Raw genomic sequence first — 24,434 nt, 5'->3', positions numbered from 1 at the left:
AACCTTAAAATTCTTATAACAGAGTGAATGCCAGTGTTGGGTGTGGTGGTAGGGTCAGGGCTGTTTATTTGGCCTTGCTCAAAGTTTTCACACTGAGATGCAGCTGCCTAAATGTAATTCATCCCAGAAGACTGCCAGAGAAAGGAAGGCTACAGAGGAATGTGCCTGATTCGAGGGAGTCAAATCTTAAGGTAGATTTCCTATGTAGAAGGAGCAGCCCAACCTATTTACACCAGGAAGATGTTGAGAGTTGCAGAACGGGATACTGACAGGCCTGACCCACTGGGTATGATTGCTTCTGTGCAAGGTTCCCTAGAGTTAACATGGACCCCCATGCATTATTACAGTGGAGGTGGATCCCCGTTTTCCTTTTTGACAGAGCTGGCCCTGTGTATGACTCATGTGATCTTGGGCCCTTCTATTATGCGCTTGAGATATTTGGTAGGTGGGAGATGTAGTATAGCTCCATGCTTTGCCTACTGCAAATTAATTATTTTAAAAAAATAGAATTGTGTGGGTGGGTTTGGAAGGTTTTCCTGTGTCTTTTAGTGTGTGCTTTAAAACATTACCACAGTGGTAATGGCTGTAAAATGGAACCAAGTACCCTTGCATGTGGGACGCGGGTGGCGCTGTGGTCTAAACCACAGAGCCTAGGGCTTGCCAATCAGAAGGTCGGCGGTTCGAATCCCCGCGACAGGGTGAGCTCTCGTTGCTCGATCCCTGCACCTGCCAACCTAGCAGTTCAAAAGCACGTCAAAGTGCAAGTATTGTAGATAAAAAGCTACTGCTCTGGTGGGAAGGTAAACAGCATTTCCGTGCACTGCTCTGGTTCGCCAGAAGCGGCTTAGTCATGCTGGCCACATGACCTGGAAGCTGTATGCCAGCTCCCTCGGCCAGTAAAGCGAGATGAGTGCCGCAACCCCCGAGTCGTCCGCAACTGGACTTAATTGTCAGGGGTCCCTTTACTTTAAAACAGGGCAAGCTGCCCTATACTGAGAATTTACAAGCACGCTAGAAGCGAAAACAAAAACACCAGAACCACCAACATTCTGTGCCATGAAAAGCCCTTGGGCAATTTCTACCATATGTAGCACCATTGTTTGATTCCAACATGGTGTAAATTGCTGCAGAGGCTATGTGGTCCAAACACTTTTTAAAAATTGGTTTAAGCAGTGCTTTTATTCTGGGGGTACTCAAGAGCACACTGTATCAGCACCTTAAAAAGAGTTTAAAGTGTGGCACTTACTATAACAACTTCATGGTGGCACCTTTTTTTCTTCAAAAAAACAGCAACCCCCTGGGTTTAAAGGGAGATTACTGGAACCCTGAACCCATTTTCAGGGGTGAGTGGATTAATAGAGTATTTTAACCCTAACGATTGCTAAATAAAAGCAGCGTCTTCATAGTGGGGGGAATATAAGGTCCAAAAAAATCCGGATGTCAGAAAACCTACTCGAGTCTGAAAAGCGCAAATTCAAAATAACTATAAACCCTAGAGAATCGCAGCGTCTTTCACAGGAAGTACCACTCTAGTATTTCGAAACTCCATGCTCCTCCTTTCGGCCTCCATGCGCTCTTAACGCGTCGCATGCCCCCTCCCCTCTGCCCCGCCAACCCGCCGCTTCCATCTTTGTCACTGGCAGCGAGGCGAGCGCAAGCGAAGTAAGATGAAGTCGGCCAGGAGGCCTCGGTTAGCCAGGAAGTAAGATGGGGGCTGGAGCGTGAGGGACGATTTCTGCTCGTTGATTGGCTCGGGCGGGTGGCCGAGAGGCCCCGCCCCTTGGCCCGAGGGCTTTGCCCGGACACCGTGAGGAGAAGCTGAGGGGACATAGTCGGAGCTGGGGCCAGTGAGAGGCAGCCTGCTAGGGGGCGCGCTGGGGTAAGGTAAGGGGCCGCTGCCTGGGGCAGGGAAGAGAGTGGTTCCTCAGGGGACAGGGACAGGAGGGGGGACGCCCAACCGCCGCCAGGAGGTGAGTGAGGGGCGCGGGGCGGGGCCTCTGAAAGGAGGAGGGGCCTAACCACCCGCCATGGGGGGGGGGCTCGTGGGGAGAAGCTCGTGGGGTGGGGGTGCAAGGTGCGTGATGAAGGCGGGAGCTGATGTTTAGGGACACGAAGACGCCGTCCCCCTTGAGAGTCGTTTGTAGGGAGGGGAGCAGGTATCTGCAGTGTACTGTATTCAGAGTTGGGGGAAGGGCCCATAATATTTTATTAATTTATTTATACCTCGCCTTTTCCCCTGATGGGACTAAAAACAGAAACAGCTGGCCTCGAGAGGGTGTTATATGTATACGTGTGTGTAGTCTATGTTATAAGGTTTAGGAGAGAGTTGGTTTCAATGGGGATGGACTCCTATTGGGGTGAAGAGGTCATGTGAAGGGGAAAGGGCCAAAGCACCCCATAGGAAGGAGGTGATGTTGTGGGGAGTAGGCTTGTTCCTGTGAGGCAGCTTACCGCGGGGGGGAGGAGAGGTGAGAGTGGAGAGGAAATAGTATTACTATAATAATCTTTTTCCCGCCCTTCACCCTAATGCAACTATTAAAATGCAACAAAAACATGAAACTTTTATATACACACAACAGTTTAAAATTACAAAAACAAGGTTGGTCATAAAAATATACTGTACTTCTCAAGTGTCTAAAGTGGAAAACACAAATGCTACAAAGGGCTTGAAAGAAGAGAGGTGGGAATAGGGATGTGGGCTGCAGATGGGGAGCAGGATAATGAGGATTTGGGGCATATAAAAAGAGTATTTGGGGGAGCAGGCAGGGGACCAAGGTGGGTTCATTGGGAAATCTGCACTATGGAGAAGCTATGAAGCAGACTAGAATTGTTGAGCTTGTGGGTAGGAGCAATGCTAAAGGTACTATTGGGGCTCGTAGACTGTGGAGATGAAATTATGTAAGGCTTTGGGTGGGAGGAAGAGGATATGAGAAGGATGCTAGTGCAATCTTGTAGATTGTATAAGGATAGAAGTTGCTTCTGGAGCACACGGGTTGCCAACCTTTTGGGGCCCATTTCAACCAGAGAAACTTGCAGGTACCTCCATGCCTGCAAACTCCTCTATTGGCTACAGTAGAATAGGTCTTTGAAGGCCGATTTCAGGGGTGGGGTTGGGTAGAGAAGGGAACCTCCAGGCACCAGAGAAGTCCTCTGAGGTGTCATGTATGACTGTTGGTACTTCGTTGGCAACCTCATAGGTGCTGATATTAGTTGTCCATGAATTTGCCCCAGCTTATTTTTTCACACAACCATGTGTCTGCTGCATGGTGACAAACCTTGGCGTTTGTCACCTGGGAGCCCTTTCTTTTTCTCCTTAATAAGTTTCTAGTTCATGGAAATAAAGAGGTGAAAGCAGTGTCTCTTAAAGACTTAAGCATACCTGCCTAACTTACAACCTGTCGAGCGAAACACAGACTGCCAGCCATTTATGGTGGCTCCTTGGAGCCACAGTCATACTCCTGGTTCTGCTGCCTACCACCAAATGTGCCTAGCTGCCAACCCTCCCTTTTTTTGGCGGGAAACTCCCTTATTCCAAGCCACAGCTGTCAACTTTCCTTTTTTTTTTGCTGGAAATTCCCTTATTCCAGCGCCGTTTCCCGCTGCTATCCTGGATTGTTAGATATACCGTAGACTGTCCCCAGGACAGGTGAGGCTGCTGATCCCTTATTTTCAAATCTGAAAGTGGACAGGTGAGGCTCCTGATCCCTTATTTTCAAATCCGAAAGTGGACAGGTGAGGCTCCTGATCCCTTATTTTCAAATCCGAAAGTTGACAGCTATGCAAATGTGATGAGAGAGACAGAGAAAACAACCGTTCCAGGCAACCCACAATAGGTTGCAAGAGAGCTGCATTGGGCTTGGTGGGTCTCGAAATATGTAGAAATGAGTGCAGGAGTTGAGCGGACAGATTAGATAATTTATGCTAATTCCGCATACAGCAGTATGCTGGGTTTGTATTTCTGTAGCACTCTGCAGAGTGTTATGTGAATCTTGGTACTTTTGTCCTGCCTTGTGATCCAGCAGTTTGAGAATCTACTCTAGAATTCACAATACCTGACTCTTCTTCTCAGTTTTTCTGTGTAATCATGTGACTCTGCAGACTTGTAAACCATGGCTTTGTTCATGGTAGGACTTGGTTCCCCCCACTGTGAACTGGGGATGGTGGAGGGAGATGATTAAGTGCATTGTAGAAAGGCTCCAGCTATTAACACGACAATATTTGTTTCTTGTTTGGGGGAAAGAAACTATGTAAATGTTAATCTACTTGGCTACCCTAAGTTCCTTTAGCCTTCGGAGAGATGAGTTCAGAATTAAAATTAGCTGTGCCTGCTGCCTTTCCAGTTGTTTGACTTCTTACTGTCCCTAGAGAACTGTGTCAAGTGGGGTGGGCCCTTGCTCAGCTCCTGTTCTGGGCAAGTCCCAGAGCCTTGTCTTTTTTCTCTCCTCTAGACTAGAGCACAAAAGCCCCAACTTCATTGGCCAAAGAATCACGTTTAGAGAGAGCTGCAGCTTTTGCTAAACTTGGGCTTGTTTATACTACTGAAGTGAAACATGTCCCTTAAAAAAACACCAAACTGGATTTCTTAGCCTGCTTTTAATACAAGAATTATATGCAAAGCAGCATTCAAAAAAATTAAATAAGAGAAACTAACAAAAAGGAACTGAAAGTATCAACAAATAAAATGCAACACTATCTTAATAATAAATGCAGACTATATAAACCAGCAGGCTGTGGAGAATAGGGATGGTGAGAAATGTTTAGGATATGGTGAGAGCCACGACCTCAGATAGCTTTAGGGAGTTAGCCAAGTTCATAAAGTTCAGCAGACAGTGATACTTAAGACTATTGAGTACCACTCCAGCTATGGATGAGAATAACAGGAGGGACAATCTATCTCCACAGTAAGGGAATTCACAACTGAGGCACTGCTACCACCACAAAGGTCTTACTTTGTGTCACCACCCTACAGGCAATACCTGTCGGGGACCATGAGCAGGTCCTCCCTTGTTAAGCCTGGAGCATCTTCTTGGTGGCAAGTACTGAGGAAAGTGTTCCTTTAAATACTTGAGTCTTGAGCTCTTCAGGGCTTTAAGTACCAATGGTCCATGATCTCCATCTTGCTGTCGTGCATAACAACATGACAACTACATTCTACATGAGCTGCAGCTTCCCAACCATCTTCATGAATAGCCCTGGGGTATGGAATCCCTAAAAGCATCCAGCTGGCCACCGCTTGATTAGAAAGACTCCCTTCTTAGAGTTTGGCTAAGAAGTGGATTTCCACCATGTAGGGGCCACCACTAAGGAGGTTGTGTCTCAGCTGATTTGTAAACAAAGTGCAAGGCTAACATAAGTGAATGTTACAAGGCAGAAAGGAAGATGTGGGAGAAAAGGGTTTCTGAGGTTATGGAGGATTCTGACCATTTCAGATGAATAAGCCAATAGATTTTATTCTCAGGGTCATTAGCCCTTATGGTCTTGTGTGCATCTTATGTCTTAACCTCTTTGTTGCTCTGCTTACACCTCCTAAGTGCTGCTCACAGAGGCCAGGTCTCACTTAAAATGTATTGACACAAGTTATTGGTCTACAGTATTTTCTAGCTGCCGGTCCACAATTTACATATGCAATTTTGGAAGAGCAGGTTAGTAAAAAAACAAACAAAAAAACAAAAAGCTAATAACCTGAAGACTTATTTGCAAGTTTGCCATATTTTGCGCTTCAAATGACATTTAGGCTAGCCTTCATCTGCAGCAGGTGGAAGAGTGTGTATGTGTTGGGGGTGTATTTTAAAGCTGCCTGAAAATAGAAAATCAGCAGAGTAGGGAAAAGGCTTGGTTGAACTAGAACCTATTCCCTGGTGGCTTAATTAATTTCCTATTTTCAGGGAGCATTTTCCATCCCATTTAGTCGCAACAGAGGGAGAGATAGGAAGCCAGGCTTCCATCAGCCCTGCTGTGGAGGGTCTAATTCCACTTTGACAACTCTTCACTTTTTTCATTCCAGAATCATCGAAGTGGAAGGGGTTCGAAGGTCAACCCCTGCCAATGCAGGAAATCTTAGTAACTTTAAGAGCTTCTGCTGGAGCTGGGGAGGACATTGAGCCTTGGCAAGCTGCTGCCTATCAGAATAGATTGTAATGGACTAAATGGACATTGATCTGGCTTGGCATAAGCCAGCTTCTTGCATTCATATGTACACAACTAGAAATGACTGAATAGGACACATTTTCTTAGTTAGAGATGTGAAGGAGAGGAGCACAATGGTCAATGAAAAATGTGACTTGAGGAAGCTCCCTCTTCCATCCGCAGAAAGTCCAACTTTGCCCTGTGGATGGACTTCGGTCTGTGCAGCTGAGATGGAATGTGGCACTGAATATAAGAATGGGGTTGCTTCTGCAGATTTCTGAGAATTTCAGCTGTCATTTAAAATCAAGTTTCTAGTCTTTAGGATTGTAGAGCAAAACCTACAGTATTTTACGTTTTGCAAAGGCATAAATGGTAGAGAGCATATCATCTACAGTGGGTGGTGGCCATGTTATCCCTTCACCACAGCTCTCTTCTCTGCCTTACCTCCACCCCCTGTAAACACATAATGCTTATTCTCTTTACTTTACAGAAGGTTGGTGTCGGGAATGGAAGAAATCTAACGGTTTGGCAATAGCTGGGAACTCAACATGCATGGGGAGAGAATCTCATCTTTGCCCACAAATCCTCCTGCACTACATGTTCAGTAAAAGGTACCATTTAGTAGCTACATTTTTTGCCTTTGATGAGTTCTGTTGGGAAGGAGATATATAAATCCAATAAATAAGCATCTCTTCATCCAGAATGTTGCGCTGCTTGAGAATGACTCAGTTCAGGCATCATGCAGCAGGCAAGCCATAGAGCCGAAATAAAATCCAGCAGGACCTAAAGCGTAACTGCTACAGAATCAGAGACAGGAGCTTATGTCACATTCCCACATCTCCAAACTGGTTTGGGAGAATTGTCTGAACTGAGTCATCTGGAGGGCATCAGGTTTGCAAAGGCTGGTCTAGAGAATAAAATGAGTTTATCCAAGCTACACAGGTAAAACCTGAACATGGACCCGCCCAGTTTCCTTTCAATCCACTTTTGGAAAGCTGTCAGGAAAGAGACGTTGGCTTTCTTCCCACCAAATGGGCAGGTTTTCTAGAAGAGCCAGTTTAAGGTTGTGTTGTGAACTCAGAAGCAGTATGGACACAGTTGCTCCTGAGACTTTTATTGCTGCTCTAAAGGAGTGAGAAGTGGAATGAAACATTCTGAGAAAATACTGACTACTAGTTTATATAGTTTGGCCCTGTCTTTTCAAAAGGCAAATGTGTGAGGTTTTTTTCTGGCCAACCTTGATAAGCAACCAGGGAAAAAAGCAAAACAAAGTGATAAAAATCTGAACAATTAAAGCGATAACCTTTAAGAATGCTGTAGCATTTGGAATTTGCTTGAGACTACTGAAAAGAAATACTGCAAGTTGTATCTATTATGTGAATTAGGCCAGTTTGCACAGAAATCTTGTTTTGCATAATTCCTTTTTTTCTGGTGAAAGGTGGTGGTTGGGCAAATAGCTGAGGTTCTCGCCATTGCTGCTGCTGCACTACCACTGAAAATCATAGAAATCAAAGTCAGCACTATAAAAGATTTCAGCACCTGGGAACTGCAAAGGATGGCAACTAGGTTATATGGTGCTCAGCTGATTAATCAGTTTGTTTTATTTAAAATGTGCCCTCAACTGGGTGGCAGATTTTTTCAGTATCTTTCATACAATTTAAAGGAGCTAGCAAAACCAGGCGATGTATGCCATCTTAGAGGCATTCCTACTTCTCTTATAGAAGGGAATGCCTCATCTAATATACTGCCTGTTAAGGGCCTGTGAATACATAATCTGAAACTTGAAGAGAGTGCCTTTGTCACAACTGCTATCATCTGCAAATTTATGGAGACTTGATAACATTCATATAATTATAAATCAGCAGCAGTTTCTTTCAATTGGGTGGCAACCCTACTTGAAACCTTTTGAGAGCTCATATTCTGTGGAATTGCTTTCCATGGACTTCTAGAATTGGCTCACAGCACAAACTCCATGCGAGTTTGAGAGGTTGTGCTGGCTGAGACTGATGGGAGTTATGATCCAGAAGAGCCAGGCCATCTAGGGCTGATGGGAGTTGTAGTCCTAAACAATTGGAGGGCATTGGTTTGACAAAAGCTGCTGTAAAGCCTTGCTGATGGTTGATTAAATACTGTGGGCAGGTTGGGCAGCTGAGCCTGAATCCCAAATGAGCAGCTTGTCTAGGAATAATCAGTGTGTCTTTCCTGCCTCATTACTAGGGGGCGTCAGCCATGGAGGACAAGCGCAACATCCAGATCATCGAGTGGGAGCACCTGGACAAGAAGAAATTCTACGTCTTTGGCGTCTGCATGACCATGATGATCCGGGTCAGCGTGTACCCCTTCACACTTATCCGGACGCGACTGCAGGTCCAGAAGGGGAAGCGCCTCTACAACGGGACCTTTGACGCTTTTGTCAAGATACTGCGGGCAGAAGGGGCAGCTGGGCTCTACCGGGGCTTCTTGGTCAACACCTTCACCCTGATCTCAGGCCAGTGCTACGTGACGACGTACGAACTCACTCGCAAGTACTTCTCTCAGTACACCAACAGCAACACAGTCAAGTCTCTGTTGGCCGGTGGCTCAGCCTCCCTCGTGGCCCAGAGCATCACGGTGCCCATTGATGTGATCTCCCAGCATTTGATGATGCAACGGATGGGCGAGACCATGGGCCGGTTCAGAGTGCAGACCCATGAGGGGAAACGGTTCCCGGTCTTCGGACAAACGCGGGACATCATCGCACAGATCTTCAAGGCCGACGGGCTGAGGGGGTTCTACAGGGGCTATGTGGCCTCCCTACTCACTTACATTCCCAACAGCGCCGTCTGGTGGCCCTTCTACCATTTCTATGCAGGTGAGAAACCAAAGCAGCCTTTGGACTTCCCTTCTGTTCATTTCTCTGGCAGGTGATCAAAGCTCACCCTCTGCCTTTGCAAGCACCATACAGGCTGGGACCAGAGGAACTGCAAGACTCTGTTCCCATGCAAACCCCAGTACAAATGTTAAGGAAGCCAATCTGGCCCCTGCGCTCCCAGCTGCCACCTACCTTCTGAGAGGGCGTCAGTGGCGGCGACTGATCGCAGAACCTTTTAGGAAGCAGTTCTGAGGTTGTGGAACTCCCTCTCCAGATGTGCTTGGCAAGCATCTCATTTGCTCTTTTAGAACTGAAAGCATATATTGTCGACTCAAACCATCATTCATTTGTTATTACAGTGTTATTACCTGCTCTTCACTCTAAGTTTCCAGGGCAGGTTACAGCAATTAAAGCACAACATTAATACACAATATTGCACAATGTTGAAAACAGCTTTAAACAACTTAAAAATTACAAGAGCAAGTTGCTAAGAAGACACATCCTGGGTAGCAACCCCTATGTTACTTGCTGAGCTTTTTTTTTATTGGTGGGGGGTGTAGGGCAGGCATAGGCAAACTTGGCCCTCCAGATGTTTTGGGACTACAACTCCCATCATCCCTAGCTGACAGAACTAGTGGTCAGGGATGATGGGAATTGTAGTCCCAAAACATCTGGAGGGCCAAGTTTGGCTGTGCCTGATGTAGGGGGTTGCAGGAATTTAAGTTGCTTTTATAAGTGAGACCTGCAACAAAATGTTGCAGTAAGAGGCATTGTCCCATACAAGGCTCCTGCCAACTTCAAACAAGAGCCTTGCAGTGCTGTTGAGGCCTCTTGCAGAGGAGTTTCAGGAAGTGGGAAATGGTCAAAGAAGCCTGCCTCTGCTGTGTTGTATAACTCTAGAGGGATTAGGTGAAGGGCTGGCTGGCAGCCCCAAACCTGAGTATTTAATTGGTATATAGGCTTGTCTGAGGTGAAAGAGGAAAATATGCCCTTTTAACCTTTTCTCTTACCTTTCTCTGCATACTGCAAGGAAGGGAGTTATGCCCCACAACCCTATTCCGCCCCTCCTCCAAGGGTACAAGCTGTTGTGGAGTTGAGTCAGCCAACTCCCTCTCCCACTGCCCTCCATCGTTCTCCTTTTCCTTTTCCAGCTGATACACTTAACATTTCTGTGTCTCAACCATAATTTAATTTATAGACAACCAGTCTGTTTGATGTCTGGTTCCTTTGCACGCACAGACACAATCCATTTACCCCCCTCCTCTGGGGTAGAAGTGAGAGCTGCCTATGGAAAATAATGGAGAAATGCAGGATTTTAGCATAGGTGATTAGGCAGCAGTGTATCCCACGCCATCCCCAAAAGTAGCAGCGAAGGGAAGAGATCCTTTATTTGGCATTCTGTGTCTGGATCTGGAACTTCCAGATTCACAGTGGGGTGAGTTAGTATTACTTATCCCCATAGGCTCAATTGTTGCCAACATTCCATACCTTCTAGGCTTACAGGCCTTTGTGAACCTGTTTACTGGGCTTTAAATATATATTTTTTAAATAATTTGAGCCACCTTGGGAACCGGTTGGTGTAAAGACTGTCTATAATTCTCCCATACACCCAATAATTGGTTTTGAGCTTTTGTTGGAAAAGCCTATCTTGTTGAATGCATGTGCACATCTGAAATGTGAATGCCAAGGAAAGCTCAAGACTATTAGCTGGTTTTGCTACAAAAAGCTATTGCAGCTAAGGGTATGTATACAAAAAGCCAAGTGGCCATGTTGCTCCTTCAGGGGGAAAAAATATGTGGTATGAGTAAGAAGACTCCTTGATTAGCATAAGCCCCAGAATTGCAATGTATTCTGCAACCTTTCAGGCTTTCTGGCACTCTTCTCCAAATCAAGTACTGGGTACAACCCCTTTTCCCTGAAAAAACAAAGAAGTGGGTGGTAGAGAATATACATTGCTGGGTACGAGGATAGCCCCTTTTTGCAAGTTGTGGCAGTCTTGAGATGGAATGGATGAAGCATTTTGCAGATTTAATCAGGTTAGACTGTGCCTGGGGCCCACAAGTCCCGTACTGCAGCAAGACATCCTGTGATAAATAAACAATGGCTGTTCTTTGTTGACTAAAGGGGGGGGGGACATGAAAGTTTGCATGTTACTCCGGGATTATCATTTTTTAAACTGACCTTAATAATGATACTGTCTCACTATCCTGTGTGTGGATTAGGAAAAAACAAAAAACATTTGCTACAAGTTCATCTAAAACAGCCAGCTACTAAAGGGTTTTGTTTTTTCCTTTTATTTAAATGCTTTGCCTGTTGCAGTTGGAAAACATTTGGCAAAGCACCAGTAATCTAAAACAGAAAAATGTCACTTCGGATCATCCCTGCCGGATCTAAGTTTTCCATGCAGCCCAGCCTTTCCCTCCCAACAGCAACTACCAAACAGGTGCTTCCAGTTTGGACCAGAATAATAATAATAATAATAATAATAATAATAATAATAATAATAATAATTATTATTATTTATACCCCGCCCATCTGGCTGGGTTTCCCCAGCCACTCTGTGCGGCTTCCAACCGAATATTAAAAACAGTACAGCATCAAACATTAAAAACTTCCCTAAACAGGGCCGCCTTCAGTTGTCTTCTGAAAGTAGAATAGTTACTTATTGCCTTGACATCTGCTGGGAGGGCGTTCCACAGGGCGGGTGCCACTACCGAGAAGGCCCTCTGTCTGGTTCCCTGTAACCTTACTTCTCGCAATGAGAGAACCGCCAGAAGGCCCTCGGTGCTGGATCTCAGTGTCCGTGCTGAATGGTGGGGGTGGAGACACTCCTTCAGGTATACAGGACCAGAAGGCAGCAGCCCTCCCCTGTTCTCTGCCTTCACCACCAGCACAGTGAGGTAGATAGATGGCACACCTATATGTTGGTATACGTAACCTGGCTCTCACTCCTCTTTCCAGAACAGCTTTCCAGCCTGACACCCAAGGACTGTCCACACTTGCTCCTCCAAGCCATATCCGGGCCAATGGCCGCTGCGACAGCTTCCACTCTCACCAACCCCATGGATGTCATCCGGGCTCGTGTGCAGGTAAGAGCATCCTACAGCCAAATAAAGCATCGTTTTAAATGATTACCTTGGCAGGGGCTCATGGTAAATTAGGCTTCCCTTGGGCACAGGATGCTCTCCTGTGCTTGAACTAGATGACCTTTAAATTACTTTCCAGCTTTGTGATCCTGTCCATGTTTTCAGGTCTCGAACTTTACAGGTAAATTTCACCATTTTGAGTCCTGCTCAGAAATGGAAGGATCCTGAGGCAGGCCCCAGGCCCACAAAGCTGAGGATTCTGAAGTAGCCATGTGTTATCTTGGCTACTTGTGCGTGAAAGGCAGGTTTGCTTTAAAATATGTAAATAAAATAGAAATACAATGAAAACATTGGAAAGAGAATGAATTTGGCACAATTCTATAGTTTCTGTAACTTACCGTATTGGCCCGAATATAAGCCACACTTTTTTTTCCAAATTCTGACCATGAAAAGTTAAAGTGCAGTTTATATTTGCGACCTTACCAAAATTGGCTGAAACAGACATACAGTGAACCCTGCCCTTAACTCTTTTAACTCGTGCTGGGGCCCTGGCGAGCAGGGGTGGCGGGTGCTGGCACTTCGCGCTTCCCACTGTTCGTCTTCGCTGTCGTGGGGTGGGTGGGTGGGATGCCCACCCAGTGCCTGGAGCGGTGGGCAGTGGGCCAACGAGTGCCAGTGGGGGCTGCCACACCACCGCCATGCAATCCCCTTCTGCCTGCTCTGCCGCTCGCCACTCAGGACACAGGGCGGGAACCCCCTGGCTACATTAACAGTGGTGGGGCAGGCAGAGGGGAATCGCATGGCAGCGCTGCCATGGCAGCCCCTACCGGCACTCACCGTCCCACCCCGCCTGACGTACTGCGAGGCGAGTTGTGTGCCCCCCTCAGAATGTCTCTTCTTGCCCATCTTGCCACCGCCGCTGTTTCTTTTTCTTTCCAATTTTATATTGAATTTTAAAGGTGCAGCTTATTTGTGGGTGTGGCTTATATTTGGGCCAATATGGTATCTGGTTCTTGGAACTTGGGCTTTTCTTAGCATTGAATATGATTGTTTTGATGGGTGGGGTGGGTCGTAGAAGCACAGAATTGTAGAGTTTGATGGGACCCCAAGGGTCATCTAGTCCTAATCCCCGCAGTGCAAGAATCTCAGCTAAATGATACATGACAGGTGGCCACTCGATCTCTGCTTAAAAACCACCAAGGAAGGAGAGTCCACTATCTCTCTTGGGAGTATATTCCACTGTCAAAGAGCTCTTGCCATCAGAAAGCTCTTAGTGATGTTTAGTTGTAATCTCCTTTCTTGTAACTTGATTCCTTTGGTTCAGTTCCTAGCTTCTGGAGCAGGGGAAAACAAGCTTGCTTGGTTTGTCCACAGTTTTTTTCTCCTGTGTTGTTTCCGTGCGAAGCTCTGACTTTGTGGCTGTTCTTTTCTCCCGCTCAGGTGGAAGGCAGAAGCTCCATTGTTCTCACATTCAAGCAGCTGGTAGCAGAGGAAGGGCCCTGGGGCCTGATGAAAGGCCTCTCCGCCCGCATCATCTCAGCCACCCCTTCCACCATTGTCATCGTGGTGGGCTACGAGACTCTGAAGAAACTGAGCCTCCGCCCAGAGTTGGTGGACTCAAGGCACTGGTAGCAAAACCGGGGAAGGGGGAGTCGGATTTTGTTGTAATCTCTTGGACCATTGGCATGGTTGAAAAGCCACCAAAAAGTGAGCCCGGAGAGCTTTCTAACAAGTATTTGTTAGTGAAGGATTAAATGCAAAGGACAGTATATAAAAAGTCCCCTTCCCCAGTATTTGTCTACCCCTTTGGATTGATTGCAGCATTCTGTAAAAGAAAGTACCTACTGTAAAAAACCTCTTGCTCATATGTGAAGGAACCTTGGCGCATCTTCTTTTTTCCTTTTTGAATTAAAAGGAAACACACCACAACTAAACGAATGAAGCAAAACAACACGATCTTCTGAAAATGTGTTTTTATTCTTCGTTTTGCCAAATTCCTACCTTCGAAGACTTTGTGCTATTTGCTGCCACCACCCGTGAGCTGCAGAAACTGCTACTTGCAGCAGCAACTGTACACACCTCCTGGAAAGAAGTCATTAGTAAATAAATAATACTGTAATAATAAATCCCCTCAGACATCGCTCCAAAATGTCTACAGAGTTAAGATTTGAAAGCAGGGAGATAATACCAAAAGCAAGGAGTTCCTTTTGAGAGTCTGCAGCAGTAGAGGTGCACAGTGGTACTTTTGGTACGTCCATGTATCTTCTAGGATTAAAGTCCTCTCTGGGGAGGACGCACCCTTTATTCTGTGGCCTTTGCAAATGTGAGTGTTAAAAAAAGAAAGAAGATTCCTACCCTAAAATTGTTTACCCTTTCCTTTTAAGCACAATGAAATCTGCTTTTCCCCTCCTTTAGGATTCATCTGAAAGGCAGAACATAATTATCTTGCTGAAAAGAGTTGTATAATACTTCCTTTTTTATCTTTGTACAAGTATGTCTCAATCACTGAATGAGTGTTTCATGAAAGTGTAGTAACTGGGAAGGAGCTCTGCACCTACTTTTGCGGTGGGCAAGGGTGGAAGCTTCTCCTTTTGTCTGAGCAGGGCAGCCTGTTGAGACTGCAGCCCTTTGCAGGTCTGGCTCCACCTTGGTTGAAGTTGCTTTGGGTTCCTGTTTCTGATCTAAGAACTTCCAGCTGTTGGGCTAGTAGGAGAAGCAGGGCAACCCACTTTCCAGTGACGGGCGTCTTTCCATTTTGTCCTCCCATCTTGCTTCTGTCACTATTTTTTATTGTCACTGGTGCTGATTCTGCATGTTTTGTTTTGTTTTTACCTTGCTCCCCTGTGTCCACAGTGCTTTTGTAGCCATGTAAGTCTGTGAAAGGCTGCAGTTTGGGGAGTAGAGGTGGTAATACCATGTTGGAAGTAAATTCACTTGTTTTAAAATGGATTACGGGGGTGGGCATCTTTGGAAGCAATACAGGAGAGGTGATATTCTCTGCACTTTGGACCTTTTCTCTAAAGTAAGCAGTGTTTTTTTTAATATATATATGTATATATATATATTAACTTGGATCAGAGTTTACTCTAGTGCCATAATCAGGAACCAAGAAAGGGGCTATGGATGGACCTTGTACTCTGCAAATAAGTAAACCCTATAAGTTTCTATAGGGTTCTTTAAGTAAACCCTATAAACATTGTACTGTGGAAATTTTTTGGCATGTTGTGGGCCCTGGAAGTAGAATATGTGGGCCAGTCTGTCTGTCCCTCCCAAACCCTCTTCTGATGCTTTTCCTGCTCCCCTGAACCTAAATGCACCCCAGGCTGAGGCAGGGAGGTGTGCTGAAAAGGGATGGGCCAGGGGGTAGAACTAGACAAACAACCCACTTCCACTTAAGGGCAGGAAAGCAAGAGGGGTAAAATATCCCAATCCTGGCCAAAATCAGCTGTAAGTAGACAAAGTCTTTGACCTGTCACCATAAGGTTTTGTACCCCATATACTTGGTTTAGTTCTTAGTGAGGTGGTGAGACACGTGCCTGGGGTGTAGTAGTGCAGGTTGAGGCTCACATGACTCCCCCCCCCATATTTAAACCTCACAAAACCCTGCCATAGAAAGCCAGTTTGCTAGCTGAGCTTCCTTCTTAATGGGTGGTCACCCCCCCTTTATTTTAAATAGAGGACCAGTCCATGTGAGCCCCTCCGGAATCTGAAATAGTACAGCCCAGATAAGGTTTCCCACTCAGTCTCTTAGAATGAGGCCTTTGAGTGTGGCATGGGCTTCTGTGGTGACCTGTTGGAGGACTGAAGGATCCCCCCCCCGGGCTTTAATAAAGCGAAAAAAATTAGGCGACCTTGGAGTCCTCATACTGCACGGTTATTTCGTAGTCAGCAAATGCACAGGGAGCAGAACCAGGCCCATATTTTGGCCACCTAGGAGTAGTGTTGACTCTGCAGAATACCCCCAACATGCTGGGAATTGTGTTGAATTTGATTTTTGCCAAGTGGGAGGCATTTTTTGACTCCCCTTCCCTTGGTAAGAGCAGCAGTCAAAACATATTTCTCTTAATTTGTACTTTTCTGTATTTTTAAGTTTCACAAAAAAAAACCTCCATTGCATTTTGCAATTGTCTTTGATGGGAGGTTGTTTACATGGTGATGTGTTAAGAGCACCTACATGGTGTGGTGGATTAGCTTTTTCTGCGGAAGGGGTAGCTAACCCTTGATCCAGGGGCCTGATGTACTCCACCAAGTAAAATTTTCTTTCCCTGACTCAAAACTCCAGCAATGTTGGTAGTGGTGGCAAAAGAATAAAATAAAGTAGGCACAATGTCCTGCGTGCTTGCATGCAAGTGTGTGTGCTATAGTATGGGGTGCCACACCCACTACTTCTCTGCAGCCCCCTGGAGGGTCCCAAAAAACATTAGCCGCTCCTGCTTCTAAGATAAAGTGGCAAAGGAAGATTATTATAATCTCAGGGGAGTTGGATGGATTAATGCTCCACCCCTTCGGAAAGCTGCTGTGATGGTTTTGCATTGGTATGTTACTTATGTCAGTTCATCTGCTATATGACGACCAACCCTTATGAAAATGCTTGGAGCCTTATCAGTGGATTGTATATAGAGTAGCTGATCCCTCGTGCTGGTTGATTGATGAGCGGTTTGTGGCATGTGTTTTTCCTGGTAAGGTCCTATGCACTTCTCAAGTACAAATAACCACTTTGGGCTGAAATCTCATTCCATTCTTTATCTTGACTTTGTTTTTTAAAGTGCAATGATACTCTGAATTATTTTTGTTTTGCAGTCTTTAGTACACAAAGAATCTGTAGGGAGCTCCGTTGAACGGATCTGAGGAAGCTGTAGTGACTACCTATAAAACAGATGCAAACATGATCTGAGCATGGGGTGCATAGGGCCAACAGGAAATCTTCAACAGCCACAAGAAGTGAGGATTTGCCTGTCCATGTCTTCTCTAAATGGGGAGAATTTCCAAGCGATCTCCGATATCTGTGCCTGCTGTTTCAATATGGAGTTTGAATGTATTTGTGTACATTAAAACAGGTTTCAATTTTGCACTGTAAAAAGTCTTTGAAGTGTAATTAAAGTTTTTATTATTTATTTGACCCTTTTCCTGGTGAATCTTCTTTTGCTTATGATGTAGAAACGAATGACCTTTTACGCTCAACAGGGATGGAATGCTCCAAAATCAGGAGAGGGTAAATATTTGGCCCTTCTGATGTTGTTGAACTGACAACACCGATCAGCCTTGGCCAGCATGGCCTATGGTCAAGGGTGGTTGGCATTGACATCCAATAACATCTTGACAGATGTTCCCTGTTCCTGTTTTAAAACAATGGCTTTCCGACTGCTTCTAGGCTTGCCTGGGGATTTGGAAGAGTCTTGGGCACTGAAAAGATGGCCTGTGGATGAGCAGAGTTCACCACAACACAGTTTGCTCTTTAGTAATCTTTCCCTACTAGAGCAGCTGGATATGAAAATGAGGTATATTTTTAGCATTACTGCTGTTTATATGGAGTGGTGGCGAGGTCAGACAAACCTCTCCAGCTTCCTGTGTGACTTGTGTGTGCACACTCCTTAACCCTTTGCACACGTTCCATGGGGATACGTGGGGGTCCTGGGGCAGCTGAGTCTGAATTTACTGAGGCACAGTGCCAATTTCAGATCTCTGGCTCTTGCTCTCCATCATTCCTTTGCATGTTGAGATTTCCCTCTCACATACTCTCTTTTGTCAGTTTGCTGTTTTGTGCAGCGTGCTGTTCTCACAGTGCCCAACCAGATTTCATCTGGGAAACCCATAAACAGAACCTGAGTGCAATAGCATCCTCCCCACCTGCAATTCCTAGCAGCTGGTATTCAAAAGGCATACTGCCTAGAACAGTGGAGGTAGACCCAAGCCATTCAGAGCCTTATCCTCCCATGAATTGCCCCACTTCACTTTTAAAGCCATCATAGGCAGGGCAATTTTAACAACTTTTAGTTAATGGCTCCTGAATGATCTCCGTGTCCCTTTCTCTCGCCGTTCCTTTTTTCCGTTTGGGCCGTTCGTGGTTATTGGACTACCGGTATGTCTTTGTTTTTAATCTCCTGTATTCCTTAGGAAAACTATAGGTGCTTTTAAAGAATTATTAATAACAATACCGTGTTAGCAAAGTTGCAAGAAATAATAATACTGTATAGTCAAGTTGCCAGGCTGTCCTACTCACGCCGATCAGTGATGCCATATGAAACTGGCCAGCAGGGGGCGGCATTGTACTTCGCTCTGCGTTAAAGGATTTTCATTGCACAAGCGGAAGCCGCGTCCAATTAAATAAAAACCCAGGTCCTACCTCCTCTTCTGTGACCACAAATCACGTGGGTGGGGCCGAGTGTCTACAACTGCCTCATTCCACCAATCGGAAGCAGCGTGGGCGTCAGTGGGCGGGGCTATAGAGGGGTTTGGATTTGTGGCGGGCCCAAAATGGCGACTGAGGTGGCTGAGGGGGTGGGTACTGCCGACGGGGAGAAGGAGGCCGCCGACGCTGCTGTTGCTGCTGCTGAGCCTCCGAGCAACCCCAGCCGGGAGCAGCTCCTGGACTACATCGTCGAGGTTTCCTTGCAGAAAATTGTGGAAGCGGGAAGGTAAGGGAGGCGAAAGCGGGAGGAGGCAATTCTCGCGATAGTTGGCTTGGTGTTATGAGGAGGAAGCATCGCGACATCTAGTGGGGAAGGTCCCATGAGAGTTGTTTACGCGGAATTCATTAACTCTTGTTGGCTGGGGCTGATGGGAATTGTGGTCAGCCTGGGGGGAGCCTGGCTGTGGAAAGTATGAAGGGTGCTTTTTGACTTACGTAAAAAAAAACAAAAAAAAACCTGTTGCCATATCACAAGAACATATCAAAGCTGTTTACAACGGTAAAAATAAGATAAAGCATGAAATAAAAGCACAAACAGTTAAAACCAAAGACCAGTAACCCATTGTGGGTGGTGTACTCTCCATAGGCCTGGTGGAATAAAAAGGTTTGCAGCATTCATTTAAAAACCTGGCACAGAGGGCACCTCCCTGGAATGTTTTTGTTCACAGGATGAGGTGCAACAGAAAGGTTAGTGTTAAATGAGTACAATGGCAACAGAAATGATGTTGTCATGAGCTTAGATTAGTTTTTTAAGGGTTTGATAAGCGCTATGGGGAGGGTTTCCTTTAATGGAACTTCCATGGTCAGAGGTGATGCTGCTGTTGCAATTTTTTTTCCGTTAAAAGTCTGGAGTTGCCACCCAGTCTAATTCTCTTTTCCGGCGAGGAAACATGAAAAATTACGAGTATGGTGTGTGTTTGTGATTTGGAAAAATGGAAATATTTCCAATATAAACACTGTAAATGTTTAAAGCATATTAATCTGTAATATTAAATCATGCAGCATCAACTATATCCTGCTTGGATAAACATGAAAACGAAAAGTTTACATGTCAGAAAATTAGGTATCTTTCTTGATTAAATCCTATTTAAGCGGCGAAAAGAAAAGGAAGGAGAGGACAAAAAAGAGCAAGAATATATAAAAATGAGTACTTGATTATGCACCCTAGTGCGTAGATAATAGAAACAATGTGCAGGGTTTTTTAAAATGTTGATGGCATTTTCTTTCTCTACCCATAGCTACAATAGGTTTGCGAAGTGTTACAGTCGTCTTTACAAAGTGCAACCTGAACTCACCAAGTGTGTTTACAATCAGTTTATCTCCCACCTGCAAACCTCCTTTCGGGTAAGGGCCAAGGAATAGCACAAAACCCTTCCTAATAGGTTCCAGTGCAGCCTGCAGTTCTTGTTTTTCAGAAAAGGGTGCAGATTTCTCATTTTAAATAAATAGTAAACCTGGAAGGATTGAATTCTTCATTCACCAGCTTGATGGTTCGGTCCTGCATATGTGATGTGACTTGACTGCAACATAGTAAATAGCAACTGATACTACTGTGAAAACAGGAGGCCTGTGTGTGTGTGTGTGTGTGTGTGTGTGTGTGTGTGTGCGAAGTCCAGTGAGAGAATGGTAATGAAGTTCATATTCATGCCACATTATCTGCTACAGGGAAGAGACCTTGTTGTGAAAAGTTGTTAAACATTATTGATTATTGCAAAGCTCTTGCAGTCTTGGCCTTAGATATGTCAAAGGCCTTTTACTGTTTGAGGTGGGATTATTTGTTGGCTGTACTTAAAAGGCTGCAATTTGTCCCTAATTTTTTAAGAATATTAAATCAAATCTATTTAAAAGCTACAGCCACAACTAGAATAAATAGTTTGGATTTGGGTCTTGCATGTGTGTCCAATGCACGAACCTTTGGCAGTACAGCTCAGAGAGACATCAGATGTTACAGGTGTGAAAATTAAAACCCAACAGTACATCCTCACGTTATATGCAGAGATTGTGTGTCTTGTGTTTTTTTTTGTGCAGGAGGAGATCCAGGATCTGAAGGAAGAAGGGAATCTCAGTGTGCTCTTTAAATCACTAGATGAACTTGCAGAAGAAGCAAAGAAAAGGAGTACACCTGCATGGTAAGGAGTGACTCCCTTGGCATAAGAACTGCCTGGCTGGATTGACTCTGAGGTCTGTCCTGTCGGGCAGCCTCTTTTCACAGCAGCCATTTAGATAGAGCTGGGAAGCAGAGGGAGAGGGCAACTTCACACACACACACACCCTCCGCCTTCAACCTTTTGTTATTTGGGAATCTGGTAGACGGCCTCTACACACGTTTCACACATGACACCTAGAGATCATGGAATCATAGAATTGTAGAGTTGGAAGTGACCCAAAGGTCATCTATCCTAACCCCATGCAGTGCGGGAATCTCTAAACACAACCCCCCCCCCATCCAATAGGAAACCATACCAGACCCTGCTTAGCTTTGCAAATGTGCTAGCAATTTATTGCCGCTCCACTGATGGGGACTGAGCAGCTAGGGACCTCCTGCATGAAAAGCTAGGCTGCGGTCCCTTCTGTGAGAAGGCACAGACTACACCTGTTGCAGCACCAGTGTTTTGCCAGCACTTCTGCAGCAATGTGCGGACGTTGCACATACCAACAGGCACATTCTAAAAGCTGGTGACTTCGATGCTTTCCTATATCGCCCGCCTCTAAGCTCATTCCTTGTTCCTCGTAATGCAGACCGAGGGCCATTCCCCCTTCTGCGAAACATTCGAGGGCCACATGCCCACGTTGGGCAGGGCCAGAGGCAAAAGCATGCGGAGGAACAAATGTGAAGTTTACCTTTGTACAATAGGCTTGTTCTTCACACAGCCCTCTCTGTCCTCCATCCAGGCAAGAAAGGGGTGTGAACAGAGTTCAAGGGCATTTTCTGGTAAAAAGCACTTGAGGGGAATGACAAGCAGGGCTGCTGAGGCATGTGCCCTGAGGAGGGTCCCGAGGACCAGATAGTGAGTTCCCGGAGGGAGGGGGCACATTTGGCCTCTGGGCCTGAGATTTCCCACCCCTCTTGTAACGCCTTCATTGAATTCAGGCGCCCCAGTGGAATCCCAGAGGAAGACGTCCACAGTGCTGTTGTGCCGTACCTTCTGAAGCAGCGCAGATTCCTGCAAAAGGCCATAAAAGCAAAGGAAGACGCGAACTCGAGGTTGGCTGAAGCAGTGCTGGCTGGCCGGAAGAGAATTGCAGACCTGCAGGAGGAGATCAGAAAGAGGAAGGAAGAGTGGCAGGTGAGTGGAGCCTCGCAGGTAGCTTGCCCACCTGTGCATTGGATTCATTTGCTTGGGGCGCATCAACAGCCTGGAAGGAGAAGAGAAATGGACCCTCTTCCCCACACTTGTCTTCAAACACTGGTGAGAAACATTCGGTCAGGTGGAATCCTTGCTGAATGAATTTGTTTTTCTTAGTTGGCTTGATGGGCAAAAGAAGGAGCCAACCAAGACTTCTCCAGAAAAGGAGTCGTAGAATTCAGTCCCACAACCTGAATTCTCCGACCAAAAATGTGCTATCCCACGTCCCTGCCAATGGTACCACTAAAGGCAATGGGACACAAAGCAAGGGCTGAGATCGGTGGCAGGTTCATGGGAGATGAGATGATTCTTTATCCCACACTACATAGGGCCACTGTGGCAAGAGGAGTCTTCATGAGTAATCCCATATACACAGGACTCATTCTCCAAATGCGGATCTTTTGTAACCAATATAGTATCATCCACACATAAAGATGGAGGCAACTGGCTGGCTTGGAGCAGAAAATACAAAGGTGCCAGTTCTTAAAGTTGCACATCTTACGATATTGCTAAGTTACAAATTTTCAGAGGGAAAAAGAAACCATAATGAGAACAGAGCATGCCCAGTGTGTCATGGAACACAGAATGATCGTGGGGAGGAGGAGGAAATGGATGGAGTGGAGTGTCCTGGAAAAGGGCTTAGCTGGCTGGCTGCAAGACTGCACACTTATCACACTGCAACATTTTGTTGTGGGTTTGCTTGTAAAAGCAGAATCTGGTCACAGCATTTTGTACCAGCTCAAGTTTTTGAACATTTAAAGGATCACCCCGCTGGGGAGGACCAAAGCCACAACAAAATTGCCCTCAGACCCTTCCCAGAACCTAGAAGGAAGCATTTTTACCCTGCTAAGGAGTCAAAAAGGATCCCCGAGAAACTTAAGATCAATAAGAAGGCAGCCCTTGCCTGCGGACTTACAATCTAACGGAGGAAACACAAATGGGAAAGAGGTATGTTGAAAGACTCTTGCTAGCATTTAATCATTTTTCCTTCTTTCCTTCCAGGCAGTTGCTCAAGAAGGTCAGCAGATCGTGAGCAGCCTTGAAGAGCTTTAGCGAGGAGGAAAGCCTTGCTGGCTCTTCACGAACGGAGCCCCAACTGAAAAGGTGCTTTGGAAGGCCAGGATCCCAGCCCAGGACTTGCATAGGCTCTGAGGTGGGATTCCCCAAAGAACTAACAGGCCACAAGTCTACTGCAGTGTGGGACTCACTGGTTTCCAGTTCTTGCAGAGTGTTACTTTCACAATCCTGCCGCTGGGCTATTAAAAAAAAGTCTTTGCTGTGTGTTTGGGACCTGGACTATATGACCACACTCTGGACTGTACAAGCTGGGTGGGGGGGCTTTTTTCTTTTTGCAGCTGCTTGAACCTTCCTTTTCCCTCGGAAACTGAGGCGAAGGTCACTTCCCACTGCAATATTCTCCCAGTTTTTATTGCTTCTCAGTCATTCTCGTTTCTTTCTGTAAGTTGCTTCCCTGCTTCTGTTCCTCCCTACTTAACACTTCTCAAAAACTCCCATCTATGTCTTGTCCACCATGAAGCTGAGCTACTGGTGAGTCAATGGTAAGGTTGCCACAAAACAGCCCATGTTCACAGCAGAATCATTGGGGGGTGACCTAAGCAGCAGCACCTCCCCTCTCTTAGTTTGAAGGAAGCAAACATTTGTTAGTTACTGATGTATAAAGCAAGTACAACCAAACCTCTCCTCTGAAATACTCTTCGTGTGTATGTGTGTGTAACTTTTGAAGCAGATTAAAACGGCATTATAAAGTATTGCTACCATTTCTGCCTTGCATTTCTTTTAACACAAATATTGCCATCTGCCCAAGCTGGAGTTGCAGTGAATTGTGCAACATATTTCTGCTGTGACTGAGCTGAGTCTTCCCCGTCGCTCAGAGTGCTGGGCAAGATGGACCTTTAGCTGGGCTTTGCTTAGGTTGAGTTGTAGCAGCAGTCCGAGTGTGTAGAAATCTGCTTTATGCGTCACCCATTTTCTTCTAGGGAAATTCTTGGTTGCCAGCCCCCTGCAATGTGAATGTGCTGGGTATGTTTTGGGCATGCTTTGCTTACCAGTGGGCTAAAAGCGAGGCCCATTTGAATGGAATGTGTGTTAAATAGGACCCACAATGCACTTCAACAGGCAGGACTTCGTGGCAGAACTGATCAGGTTTCTCAATAACGCATCCCTATAGAAAGGGTTTCTCGGAGCGATGGAATACCAGTCCCCTGAAGCTAGAGAAGGAGGGTGTTTCTCTATTGTACATGTCAGCATCTGCTCCCAATTAGATACAATGCTTGTGTTTGGATGTAAAGTTGACCCAGCTACACATATTTTTCTTGTATAAACATGGGTTCCTTGATTACACTGTAAATATAGAGCGGGATGCCAACCGGTGCTTGTTGTTTGGCTTGCGCCACGTTCCCTGTGGCCAACAGTGGCCAGCGTGGGATGTTTAGGAGAGGTCTTGGCTGCCTCGAGTCAGCCTCATCTTTTCCAGATGTAGTTCCAGGAGCCGGGGAGCAACTGGGAACTCGGGAACCAGCACGTAGGATGTGAGGAGTGCTGAAAACAAAGATTCCTGTAGAATGCCACAAACGTGGAGTCTTGTCATTGGCAAA

The 24,434-nt window shown here is 45.8% G+C and overlaps 2 protein-coding genes across 12 annotated transcripts; both read left to right on the top strand.

The window, feature by feature from the left end:
• The first annotated feature begins 1,744 nt into the window (after positions 1 to 1,744).
• On the top strand, positions 1,745 to 17,182 carry SLC25A44 (solute carrier family 25 member 44). Of its 11 annotated transcripts, none has more exons than XR_015947364.1 (6): positions 1,745 to 1,884; positions 6,617 to 6,737; positions 8,344 to 8,977; positions 11,944 to 12,066; positions 13,504 to 14,311; positions 16,864 to 17,182. XR_015947364.1 is itself a non-coding variant. In XM_088659154.1 (5 exons), exons 3-5 carry the CDS (start codon positions 8,356 to 8,358, stop codon positions 13,815 to 13,817), a joined length of 1,059 nt encoding a protein of 352 aa, XP_088515280.1. In that variant the 5' UTR covers positions 1,745 to 1,884; positions 6,617 to 6,737; positions 8,344 to 8,355; the 3' UTR covers positions 13,818 to 17,182. The 11 variants fall into 11 exon arrangements, 6 of the variants coding, with proteins under 6 accessions (XP_088515280.1, XP_034954874.1, XP_088515281.1 ...); XR_015947363.1 differs by having other exon boundaries at positions 13,504 to 14,386; XR_015947366.1 differs by having other exon boundaries at positions 11,939 to 12,066.
• A 1,178-nt stretch (positions 17,183 to 18,360) lies between these two features.
• On the top strand, positions 18,361 to 23,588 carry PMF1 (polyamine modulated factor 1). Its single transcript, XM_035098831.3, has 5 exons — positions 18,361 to 18,698; positions 19,711 to 19,816; positions 20,501 to 20,601; positions 21,564 to 21,759; positions 22,822 to 23,588. The coding sequence occupies exons 1-5, from the start codon at positions 18,538 to 18,540 to the stop codon at positions 22,870 to 22,872; spliced, it is 615 nt and encodes a 204-aa protein (XP_034954722.3). The 5' UTR covers positions 18,361 to 18,537; the 3' UTR covers positions 22,873 to 23,588.
• Positions 23,589 to 24,434: the final 846 nt, after the last annotated feature.

This window comes from Zootoca vivipara, chromosome 16 (assembly GCF_965207765.1).
Source record: "Zootoca vivipara chromosome 16, rZooViv2.hap1.1, whole genome shotgun sequence".
Taxonomy (NCBI): Eukaryota; Metazoa; Chordata; class Lepidosauria; order Squamata; family Lacertidae; genus Zootoca; species Zootoca vivipara.
This window is presented reverse-complemented; position numbering and strand designations above follow the sequence as displayed.

Coding starts and splice junctions, on each gene's coding strand:
- SLC25A44 (XM_088659154.1), top strand. CDS start 8,356: ATGGAGGACAAGCGCAACATCCAGATCATCGAGTGGGAGCACCTGGAC. Junction 8,978..11,943: donor CTTCTACCATTTCTATGCAG/GTGAGAAACCAA, acceptor TTTCCAGAACAG/CTTTCCAGCCTGACACCCAA. Junction 12,067..13,503: donor TCATCCGGGCTCGTGTGCAG/GTAAGAGCATCC, acceptor TCTCCCGCTCAG/GTGGAAGGCAGAAGCTCCAT.
- PMF1 (XM_035098831.3), top strand. CDS start 18,538: ATGGCGACTGAGGTGGCTGAGGGGGTGGGTACTGCCGACGGGGAGAAG. Junction 18,699..19,710: donor AAAATTGTGGAAGCGGGAAG/GTAAGGGAGGCG, acceptor CTCTACCCATAG/CTACAATAGGTTTGCGAAGT. Junction 21,760..22,821: donor AGAGGAAGGAAGAGTGGCAG/GTGAGTGGAGCC, acceptor CTTTCCTTCCAG/GCAGTTGCTCAAGAAGGTCA.